The sequence below is a fragment of the Podarcis raffonei genome, chromosome 5 (genome assembly GCF_027172205.1).
Source record: "Podarcis raffonei isolate rPodRaf1 chromosome 5, rPodRaf1.pri, whole genome shotgun sequence".
Lineage (NCBI taxonomy): Eukaryota > Metazoa > Chordata > Lepidosauria > Squamata > Lacertidae > Podarcis > Podarcis raffonei.
Window position 1 is genome coordinate 63,299,488 of NC_070606.1, and position 12,285 is coordinate 63,311,772.

Sequence of the window (12,285 nt, forward strand, 5' to 3'; positions counted from 1 at the left end):
ATAGGAGGGAGGGAAGATAAGGAAATTAGATGGCTCATGCCTTTATCAGATTATACTAACTTTCCCTGGAGTTGGGGGGGGAATACACATTATGAGGTTGAATTCCCCTTTCCTACTCCATAGACTGTCTCTTACTACCCATAGCATCTAACTATAGAATGCTCAAGTTCAGGACTGATGTGTCCAAACCTGAGCCTTCTCACATGATAGGAATATAGGAAGCTGCCTTATACCAAGCCCATCTAGCCTAATATTACAGTGGTACCTCAGGTTAAGTACTTAATTCGTTCCGGAGGTCCGTACTTAACCTGAAACTCTTCTTAACCTGAAGCACCACTTTAGCTAATGGGGCCTCCTCCTGCTGCCGCGCTGCCGGAGCCCAATTTCTGTTTTCATCCTGAAGCAAAGCTCTTAACCTGAAGCATTATTTCTGGGTTAACAGAGTCTGTAACCTGAAGCATATGTAACCTGAAGTGTATGTAACTTGAGGTACCACTGTATATTGCTGTGAGTGGCAGGCAAGTCTCCCAAGATTTCAGGAAGAGGCCTTTCACACCACCTGCTACTTGATCGTTTTGGCACTACAGGGGTAGGCATCAGGGTTGGGATAGAAAAAAGTGTCCTTTTTAAAGGCAACAAGAATGGATGAATAAGTACATGTATAAATGCCTTTCCGAAGGAGGAGAATGACTTCAGACAGTATTTTACTATGGCAGGCATCTATTTTCCATACTGTTGTGTGGATTGTTATTTGATGGTGGTATGTGTGGTAGTGAGGAGAAGATGATTGCTTGATGGTTCTGCCTTGGCATCAAAGAATAGGTGTTTGTATGTATGTGTCTCCTCCATGTCTAGGAATTCCCACCTGGGGTAGGGTAGACTACAGTACCATACCCTCCAACATTTCTCTGATGAAAATAGAGACTTCCCATTCCATATTGATAATTTTACTATTTATACCCCACACATCTTACTGAGTTGCACCAGCCACTCTGGACAGCTTTCAATATATATAGAAACAGAATTAAACATTAAAAACTTCCCTATATAGGATTGCCTTCAGACGGCTTGGGGGTCGGATAACTCCATACCCTCCAACATTTCTCCAATGAAAATAGGGACAGCTTAAGGAAAAGTGGGACATTCCAGGATCAAATCAGAAACCAGGACAGCTTCTCTAAATCAGGGATGTTCTTGGAAAATAGGGACACTTGGAGGGTCTGCTGTACATATATATCTCCATATTAGGGCTGGGCGATACATAGTTTTCAGCATTGTGATATATTATCCACTAAACATTGTGCTATACCGATATATCACTAGGTTTGAAATAAGGATGTAACTATATAGAGGTGAATGGGGTAATGTCCTAGCAACGTCTACTACTTAGGGGTCTGAAACTGATACATTTTTACTTACTTTTAAGTATTTTACTTACCTTTAAGTATTGATACAACTGATATTTTATAGTACAGAGCAACAGGGGCAGAAGAGATGACCAGCTTCACAGTTCTTCTCTCTCTCTCTCTCTCTCACACACACACACACACACACACACTGTGATTTGCGATATATTGCCATGCCAAATATTATGAAACTGTTATCATGATGTGAACTTCAGTACATCGCCCAGCTCTATTCCATATCTCATGTATTTATGGTATTTATAACAAAATTCTAAATAAAAGAAACCCAAAAAGTTGTATCTAGTTGTTGCCCTGTTATAAAGGCTTTTGTTCTTGTGAGAGATGTTGACTATTGGAGGAGGAGGGAAAAGCAATATGTTGCTGATTTCTCCCTCTTTCTTGCAGTCCCCAGTGCCCCCTGAAAATCTGTTCTGGACAGTCCACCAACCCTCATAACTGATTTTCAGGGGGTCCTGAAGGCTGCAGTGTAAAAGGGACTGGCAAGAACTTCCTTCTGTCCTCTGTAAGTGGGTGTCTCTCTCTGGAGAAACAGCGCTAGGAGGACCATTGTCAAATAGGGAACTGGCATCAAATGGGTTTGATGTCAGTTGGTTAACCAGGCTCTTAAGCAATGGTTCAATCCTCAATTAGGATTATTGTCAGTAAACCACATTAAACCACAGTTCTCCATTTTGGAAATATTTAGGAACTGGGTTTAATTTAATCAGGTCTGCCACACTTTCAGAAAGGAAAATCCCAAAATATCCTATGTGTTCTATTCAGAAAGAGTTCTTTTTAGGAGATAGTTTGTGGTGAATAGGTTTTGATGGGTGACTTTCACATGCATTATAGCCAATGGCATGCTAAAAAATTACTTGACTCTCTTCCCCCCATTCCCCAACTCAACTATGAAATTAAAAAGAAACTTTTTTTTTGTCATGCTCTGTAAGCTGTATGACAAATTTGCTATCCCACTTAGGCTACTGCAATAAAATGTATAGTGTATATAAATGGAAGGCATGTAAAAAGAGGTATTCTGAGTAGCTTCTGCCAGGAACTTTTATTGGTTTCATATCTTAGTGTGACAACACTAGGAGCTGAAGAGAGCTCTTTCTGCCTGCATAATGGTTATATAGAGAATACAAAGTGGACCCCTTCAGGGAGAAACAGATTAATGAAATGTGTGATAGTGGATTCTCATTTTTATACTATACCTTGTAGTGTAAATATCAGTTCAGTGATATTTCTTTAATAATAATAATAATAATAATAATAATAATAATAATGAATGTGCATTTCCTTTTCTAACTTAACTTTAAAAAATACTGTGTTTGATATTACCAGAAGTCATTATGCAACCTTATTTATTTTGTGTGACACTAGATTATGCAATCTAGAGCCATTGGACTGTGAACATGAAAATGCTCTGAATGGAAACAATGCTAAAAATATCTTTTATATCACATGGGAAGATCATACATATAAAATGTATTGTTTACAGAATAAAGGCATCATTTTCTTGGGCAATTGAAACTGAGCTTTTATTTGTGTGAAGGACAGCTTATCTGAGACATATTTTTTCAGACTGGGGGAGCAGAATTCAGCCCTTCTGTCAATTCATGTGCAGATATGTAATTAGCTTTGGTTTCTCCAGTGCCAGAACAAAGATGTAAACATTTCTTCTTCTTCTTCTTGCTTGACAGAATTACAAAATAAAAGTTGTATCTGCAAAAGTGGGGCTCCCAGAAGCATAATAGTGGAACATAACATGACAAATTAGAGCAGGAAAGGCACATATAGATGTGCTCTCAGTGGTGGTTCAGCTCCAGGTTGTGAAGCTCTTCTGTCTTCCAAAATTTGCATATTCCAGACACGCTTTAAGACCTTTTCCCAGGGATGTAAAGTTGATTTCAGCAGTTGTATCTTGAAGACTGGTTTAAAATGTATATTTTTAACGTATCTTAACTTTTTTATAAAAAAATTGTTCTCCAGGTTTATATAGATAAGTGCATAAGGCAAATAAGGTTTCTATCCCTTGTTTTGAATATAAATCACAAACAGCTGCTAAAGATGCAACCACTTTGTAAGGGTGTTACATAATATGGAAAGACAGCTATAGTATAACAATACCGTATAGTAAAACATAATTGGAGGAACTGGATTGTTCATATTCTAGTAAATGCAAGTCTCCTGTAAGATCAGCTTACTCAAGTCCAGCTTTTTCTCCACTGTTGGTTTCAGCCTGCTTATTTATATCTGTTGGTTCTCCTTCAGTTCAGCCTGTCTTGTCTTAAGGAACGACTGTGTTCTATGTTAGACTACTCTAAGCTGGGACTAACAACCCAGTAATAGTAAAACAGATAGTTGAACAGAAGATCATTCCTATGTACTTCAGTAATTCACTTTTGTCAGTAACATTTACCTTTAAATGGGTGAAGTTCACACTTTTCCTTGCAATAATGCCTGAGTAAGTCCAAACTCATAGTATCAAACAGTAGCCCAATAGAAATTACCTATTTATAAAACAGGTGTGGGGAACCTTTGACCCTGAGCTGTAACTCCCACTACCCCTGGCTATTGGCTGTGCTTGCTGGTGGGAGTTGTATCTCAGCAACATCTGGGGTGATTTGGGTGTCCAAGACTCCCCACACCTTATATATAGAGATACAACACAACTTACCATAGTTTTCCCCTAAATGCACACTTGTTAAAAATTTGCATTACAGTTGGGCACAATTGTTTTGAATGGTTATTATGATAACAAATCCATTTACAAAGTATATCAGCCTTGTTTAACTTTAATTTTAAATACCTAATTCTATATTAATAAAATTATTATTTTAAGATGCATGGAATGATCCTATTCCAGCTTGGATTTTTCGTGGCAAGCTATGTAAATACTTCAATAGTTTTGTCACATGAGCCTGTTTGGTTTCGATGTCAGGTGGCTTAATGTGACATATGGGCAAAGTCCAGCATGCAATATATTGCTGAGAGATACCACAACTGTGGGAGAACAGTTGTAACTTCAAGCAATTGCTACTTCTGTTGTATGAAAAGTTCCTTGGGACAGGATAGCCTTTTTGTTAGGAAATGAATCCTTGGGCTTAAACTGAAGAACAAATAGGTAGTTTACATCAGTTTATTGTTCATTTAAAATATCTAATCAGATATATGATTCTCATAACCTTTCTGTGGTTCCTTTTTCAGGTGTTGTGGCCACTTTCTACACTGGGAGTGAGCACTGGTGTTTGTTAGAGCAATATCTTTGACTGTCAACTCCATGCACACCCACGGTACAATGACCAGTTCTCAGGAGCCCCTGAGCTGGTCTTCCTCTACGACTGTGATCGCCAAGAACCTCAATGAAGATAAAGATTTCGCTAGGATGCATGGGGAACATATACCCAGTGGTCTCCATCCTTCATCTGAGATCATAGAAGACGTACGAGACAAGGGCTTACTTCATAGCAATGCATCAGAGAACATGAGCAGTCCAGTTGCCACAACAGTATTGACCAGTGTAAGTGAGGATTCCAGGGACCAGTTTGAAAACAGCGTGCTACAGTTAACGGAACAGGATGAATTGGAAACTACCGTTCATCAGGGCACCAATGATAATATACCTGGAGAGACCAACAATGGAACAGAAGATATCAAGATCCAGTTCAACAGATCAAGTAGTGGAAATGGTGGATTTCTTGAAGGACTCTTTGGTTGTTTGAAGCCTGTATGGAATATCATAGGGAAAGCTTACTCCACTGACTACAAGCTGCAGCAACAAGGTAAACCTCAAAAGTCAAACCATGTATTTTTGTGGCTTTAAAAATGTTCTCAGATATAAAGGAGGGGAAAGTGTAGCCTCCGGAGTGTCATAAAATTGCAGTAGCCTCAATCTCATCTATTTGAATTTATGGATTAATGTTTCATATCTGACTTACCAGTGCTTTTTTTTCTAGAAAAATAGGTGCCAGTACTCACCATGAAGTTGATAACACTAAGTGTCACACTTTTTAACAAAAAGAAAAGAGGTGCCGATACTGTGGACCCTTGAGTATCCCCTGAAAAAAGCACTTCCACTCACCTTTCATAATGTCTAAAAATAAGGCAGTCCTGCCTGAAACCGAACAGCGATTTCTGCTATTCTGTGTTGCTTCTTGTATTGGGTCATTTATTGGACACCTGTAGCAGTGGTGTAGGAATGGTTGTCAGTGCCCAGGGTGGGTGTGCCGGGCAGGCGCCAGCCCTTGCCACTGCTGCAATCCCACCCCCACCAGAGCAAAGCGGGGCCCTGCTGAGTCGCCTGCCCTCCTGTGCAGGGGGAGATTGAATGGCCGACACTGCCCTTGGTGGGCGGAGAGGAGCGCCAGGCTGGGCTGCACTGGGGTTGCTTGCATGGTTCATGCCCCCACATAAATTGTGCGCCCAGGGCCATGGCCCCCCAGCACCGCCTACACTATGCCCCTGATCTGGGGTATTATTTTTCCACCCTGGGATGGGAGGGGGGATGTGGGGATGACTGCATGCAAAATCTCTTCCTAGATGTGGCAAGATCATATTCTTAGTTGTTCTTAATAATCTTTAAAGCAGGGATCCTCAAACCAGAGCAAGAAACAAATAGTCTGAGCTCCTTAAAATGTGATTAAAGCAAAACAAATGTGCATTTGTTGTGCATGGAAAAACTGTGCTTGTGGGGCTGATTTGTGGGGAAGAGCTCCATGTACAGTGGGAATGAATACTCAGAGCTTCTTTGATTAAATGAATGGGGCCCCTCCTGTTTGTACGGAGCTGAAGTTGACTATCACTTGTGCTCTCAAATGTTTGGTGCCCCTTGTAGCATCACCCCTGAGCACCAAAGGCAATTTCAGAGTCAGCTATCCCTTACTTTACTGACTTCCAGTCTGGAAGCACTTCCGGTCCAAAGCACCTCTAGGAGTAGAACATTTGGGATACTTAGGCTGAAGAGATACAGTGTTTGTCCTTCTATCTCAGTATCTTTATTATGTGAATGCTCACCTAGTTATTTCCTGGGAAGCTTAACAGCTAATGAAAGCACTAGTGCTTTTTTCCCTTTTAAAATACAATATTATCTAGATGTGAGCATTTTGCATGCTAGCAAAGTTCAACAGGGCATCAGACTACAAAGGCACTAACTGGTTGATTACTCTGAGGCTTGACAAAAGGTAGCTATAGCAGTCAGAATAACAATGCTTGTTTCTTATCAGATACATGGGAAGTTCCTTTTGAGGAGATTTCTGAACTTCAGTGGTTGGGCAGTGGAGCGCAAGGAGCTGTTTTCTTAGGGAAATTCAGAGCAGAGGAGGTGGCCATCAAGAAAGTGAGAGAACAGAGTGAAACAGATATCAAGCACTTGAGGAAGTTGAAGCATCCTAACATCATTGCTTTCAAGTAGGTCATACTTTGATTATCTTGACTCTAGAATAATGTTGTTTTTTTGGACTCATATGCTATATCTCTTCATGTCCTGCTAAATTGTGTTGTGGGTGGCACTGTGGTCTAAACCACTGAGCCTCTTGGGCTTCCCAATATAAAGGTTCGCGGTTTGAATCTGCGCAATGGGGTGAGCTGTCCCAGCTTCTGCCAACCTAGCAGTTCAAAAGCATACCAGTGCAAGTAGATAAATAGGTACCACTGTGGTGGGAAGGTAAATGGCGTTTCTGTGCGCTCCGGCACTCATTGCGGTGTCCTGTTGTGCCAGAAGCAGTTTAGTCATGCTGGCTACATGACCTGAAAAGCTGTCTGTGGACAGACACTGACTCCCTTGGCCTAAAAAACGAGATGAGCGCTGCACCCCATAGTCGCCTTTAACTTAACCATCAGTGGTCCTTTACCTTTTACGTTTACCTTAAACTGTGTTCAGGTTACAATGGTCTCCTTCTGTCCTCTAAACAGTAGTTCTAGCTGGAAAATCTCAACTTCAAGGTTATTTCTTTAGCCATGCCTGCTGATGGTAAAACAGAATCCTTATATTAATTGACTATCCTCAGATGATCAGATATTGGTGAGTGAACAAGCCGGCAAGTGTCACTTAATAGTTGCTTCATTTGTAGTTTCCAAACAAACCAGGATATTAAACCAGCTTTAAACTAAGGCTTCATATCCTTGCTTGTTTGGAAGCCATTAGCCATAGTTTCCCAGTATATAAATGGAAACTGTAGCAAACTGAAACTTTCTGGCTTGTTTCCAGTTCATATGAAGGGAGGAACAAAGTTACTGTTTATGGATGTATGTTTATGGATGCATGGTACAGTGGTAACTCTGGTTGCAGAAGCGATCTGTTCCAGAGGTCCAGCCGGATCCCGAGGTTTTTGCAACCAGAGAGACCACTTCTGCGCATGCACATGTGCAAAAACCCGGAAATATACTTCCGGTTTTGCCGATTATGTATCCCAAAGTTTATGTAACCGGAGGGATATGTAAGCGGAGGTATGACTGTAGTTGGATAACATGCTTTGTATTCTGTGGAAGCCTGAGTTCTTCCCAATCCATTATTGCAGCAATTTTTAAAATTTTATTTCCCCCTCCTTTCTTTGTGAAAACTTTATTGTTATGTGTGGAAAGAGTTTTAATGTGAGTTAATTCAGCAGCATTTCATCCTCCTTATTCTGCCCCAAGACCCTAAATAATAATCAACCCTACCTCATGAAATTCAATTTTAGAATGAAATAGAATGTTTAGAATGAAATAGCTCTCGGAAGACATTTCATTATTCCACTTACTATTCTGGTACATATATGACCAATAAATTGGTGGATAAAGTGAAAATAATGTGAATTTATTTGAAGGATAGAATATGAATATGAATAAATTAAAAGAGTGATTTGGTCTCAAGGTGAGAAGTACTTTTACTGTCCAGGAGAATTAGCAATGGACAGCACTTTTCATTTTGTTTCACTTGCATGTTCTCATTATTATAAATGTTGTTGTTGTTTTTAATCTATAGTTCTTTTTTATGCCAGGGGCGTTTGTACTCAGGCACCGTGCTACTGTATAATAATGGAGTACTGTGCTCATGGACAGCTGTATGAAGTGTTGCGAGCCGGTAGGAAGGTCACACCTCGCCTGCTTGTGGACTGGTCAACAGGGATTGCTAGTGGAATGAACTATTTACATCTTCATAAAATCATCCACAGAGACCTCAAGTCACCCAAGTGAGTTGTTAGCATGTGGGGAGTGTAAGACAAAAAATGAGATTTGACCTAAATTGTGGTTGTGAGTTGGAATTGCATTCAAACTTTATTCCCCGTTTTTCCCTTTTTCTTTTCTTTTCAGTGTATTAGTTACTCACAATGATACAGTAAAAATTTCAGATTTTGGTACTTCTAAAGAACTCAGCGATAAGAGTACAAAAATGTCCTTTGCAGGGACTGTAGCTTGGATGGCGCCAGAGGTGATTCGCAATGAACCTGTCTCTGAAAAGGTGGATATTTGGTGAGTAATGCATTGATAAGTACTTGTCAGTTTCAGTGTTTCCAACAGAACTTCTGAGACAAACTATGTTCTCATGACTTAGCATCACTAGCAGCTTTGCTTTAGAAGATCTGAGCCTTAACTTCCCTGTTGTATACAGTTTTTCTGATTTTTATCTCTCTCACTTTCTATCAGGTCATTTGGAGTAGTTTTGTGGGAGCTTCTCACTGGAGAGATTCCATATAAGGATGTTGACTCCTCAGCCATCATCTGGGGGGTAGGCAGTAATAGCTTGCACCTTCCTGTGCCCTCCACTTGCCCAGATGGATTCAAGATCCTTATGAAGCAAACATGGTAAGGGTTGTTCTGTCCACACTGGGCCCAGCTGGTATTGTGCACACTCCCCTTCCACCCCCAGTACAAAAACGCCACAGTATGCCCACAAAATGAGAGTGAAGCATGAGATCTCTGTCTGCGCTGACTAGTAAGATAGTGGCATTAACACTGTGATACTATAGTCTGTTCTTTTGTAAAACACAGTTTAGAATAATACATTGGCTTGGGGGAAAACAACTTCTTCAAGTGTATGAACTGATATGAATACACATGCCTGCAAAGGAAGAATGGGGACACACTTCGAATATGCTCCTAATACTTCCTTTGTGACCATAATTCAGCACTTTTTTGAATTTGGTGCCCTTTTCTTTTTCCACCATAATTGTTCTAGTAGCTGGAAAGGAAGGGATGAGAAAGGAAAGTAAGTGACGATGCTTCTGAAATGGATGCGTGGAAAATAACAAAGTGAGAGGATATAGTGTTCATATCTAGCTAATAATCTTTCTACATTAGTGTTACATTGAGGGTTTGGTTTGCCTTGCTAGATATGGGAGGGGGAATAAGGAAACTGACATTTATGTATTCCTGATTGCTGCCTCCTTTGTTTTTCTTTAGGGGGGGGTGGTATTCTAATAGGCAGTGAGAAAGGCCTATTTCAAATGAAACCATCAATTAAAATATTCCAAATAGTTTCTTAATTATGTTTGGATGGTCTCTCCTGTCTGTTTTTCTTTAATTTGTCAGGCAAAGCAAGCCCCGGAATCGGCCCTCTTTTCGACAGACACTTATGCACCTTGACATTGCATCTGCTGATGTGTTGGGCACCCCTCAAGAGACTTATTTCAAGTCTCAGGTAAATCTGTTTTTTTTTTCTAGCACCAGACTGTATTGTTGGCTTGCCATGTGTTCTTTAATAAGACTTGTATGGTAGGAATAGGAAGAGAAAAGCACAGGCATCAATTTATGAATCTCTTCCCATAATGCACCCCAAAGTGATTTACAATAAATAAAAAGCAGTAAATAAAAAAACAACAGCACATACATAAAATTAATTCAATTCCAAGCTAGATACAGGTGGGATGAAGATTTTAAAAAGCTTGTTGAAAGAGCAATATATTTGGCAGGCATCTAGAAGATAATATAGAAGAATCCTGTGTGACATACAGTTAGACAGAGTTCCAAATGGTAGGTGCTGTCACACAAAAGGCCTGATTCCAACATTGTGCAGAATGGACCTCCTGATAGGATGGTGTCTGCAGGGTGCAGATTTTGTTCCAGTGAAATATTAAAGTAAAGGGTTTTACTGAAGTGATCAAGATGTCTACCCTGTATTTTAGTGCAAATCCATAGGAATTGTGGTGTGAAATCTAAAGCCAAATAAATAGTTGTTATTATATTTTCTTGAGTATTGCATACTCTCCATGTTGTCTTGGGCCTGAAAAGCAGTTGGCTACAGATTTGAGAAGAAATTAAGCTGTTCATAGGTTTGAAATGGCAATCAGTTTTATAGGCTAGGCGAGATTTGCAACACACGTCTGTACTTAATGTTAGAATTTCAGCTAAAAAGATGAGTCCCTGGTCAAGCCTGGTGATCAGATAGCTTTGCGGCCTCCTACCACAAAAGTACTGTTGGAATAAAGAAGCTTGGGTTTCTTGTTTAATATGTTAAAGTAGTGCAATCCTTTATTGTGCAGTTGTCACTGCCATGAGTTATGCTGTGTCTCCATCTAAATTGCTTTGGCAGGCTGAATGGAGAGAAGAAGTGAAGAAGCACTTTGAGAAGATTAAAAGTGAAGGAACTTGCATACACCGGTTAGATGAAGAACTTATTCGTCGCAGAAGAGAAGAACTCAGGTCGGTTGACTTTCAGTGCGTGAGAAGAGCTTTGCTAATTCAGATCAATTAACTATCCTGTTTCCACCAAGAGACTGCCAGATATTTCTGGGAAGAATGCAAACAGGACATTCAGTCTGCCTCTGACCCTGGATGTTCGATTTAGCTATCATAGCTAATAGCTGTCAATAGTTTTATCTGTCAGTAATTTGTCTAATTTCTTTTTAAGGAGATAAGCATCCTGTTGCAGGAAATTCCTTATGTTAACTATGCACTGTATAAAGAAATAACTTTTGTTTGTTTGTCCTGAATTTACTGTCAATCTCTTATCTTGGGTGACCCTGAATTATGGGAGAAGGATCTTAACAGAGTTCTCTTTAGTGAGTGCTTCATTCATATCTAAACTCTGATTTTGGTTTTATTACATTCAGATACTTTCATCATTTGCTCATCTTGGAAGTGGTAGATGAGATGTTTAACTGAGAATAATTCTGTCTAAGTACATCTATTAAGCTCCCCTTTTGCCTGTACAAATTGTCCCTTACAGGAAAAGCCACTCACCTCTAGCTCTCCTTTCTTTTTCATAGGCATGCCTTGGACATTCGTGAACATTATGAGAGAAAACTGGAGAGAGCCAATAATTTGTACATGGAGCTCAGTGCCATCATGTTACAGCTGGAGGTTCGAGAAAAGGAGCTTATCAAGTACGCTCATCCACATAGATGTACCTTGTAGCCATGCAGATGACATAATTAGAAGCAGGGATTCATAGGTTTTCCGATTGTTCCAGATTAAAACAACAACCCCATAATGATCTGTTTCGAGATCTGGATGACAAACAAGCGTAATTTGCTTCAGTGGCAGGAAATTGTGTTCTCTTTGTGTTTCCCTTACATAGTGCAAGAGAACAATTGCCATTCCTTGGTATTAATTTTTTCCATGGATCTGCTCCAGACACTTCTTTTTCTAATCAAGATTGTTGTGGGGAAAGCTGCTTATTTTAGAACACAACACTTCTATTGCACATCCATGTTTTTTAATCTTGATATGAAACACAACCAGCACTTATGGTCACATTAGTTGTTGCCTAGATCAGCATATTCCAACCTCTTCAGATGCAGACCCACCTTTAACCTAAACATACCAATTTTGTTTACCATATATTTGTTTGGTGGTAGAGCTGCTGCTGTTATTGCTCCCTTTAGATCAGGCTCTACCTAGTATTGGGTCCCATCTCCCCAGTTTAAGACAGTGGCCTAGAGAATAACTAGGTTTCCCA

At 40.0% G+C, this 12,285-nt stretch overlaps 1 protein-coding gene across 6 annotated transcripts in view; it reads left to right on the plus strand.

Moving 5' to 3' along the window:
• MAP3K13 (mitogen-activated protein kinase kinase kinase 13) overlaps positions 1-12,285 on the plus strand; it is a 75,755-nt gene that overhangs the window by 50,169 nt on the left and 13,301 nt on the right. For all 6 annotated transcript variants that reach the window (XM_053389764.1, XM_053389760.1, XM_053389762.1 and 3 more), the window contains 8 exons: positions 4,617-5,191; positions 6,632-6,815; positions 8,387-8,578; positions 8,700-8,858; positions 9,033-9,191; positions 9,918-10,026; positions 10,918-11,027; positions 11,594-11,710. In XM_053389764.1, coding sequence (XP_053245739.1) covers positions 4,690-5,191; positions 6,632-6,815; positions 8,387-8,578; positions 8,700-8,858; positions 9,033-9,191; positions 9,918-10,026; positions 10,918-11,027; positions 11,594-11,710 — 1,532 coding nt within the window. In that variant the 5' untranslated portion in view covers positions 4,617-4,689. The remainder of the gene's footprint in view (positions 1-4,616; positions 5,192-6,631; positions 6,816-8,386; positions 8,579-8,699; positions 8,859-9,032; positions 9,192-9,917; positions 10,027-10,917; positions 11,028-11,593; positions 11,711-12,285) is intronic.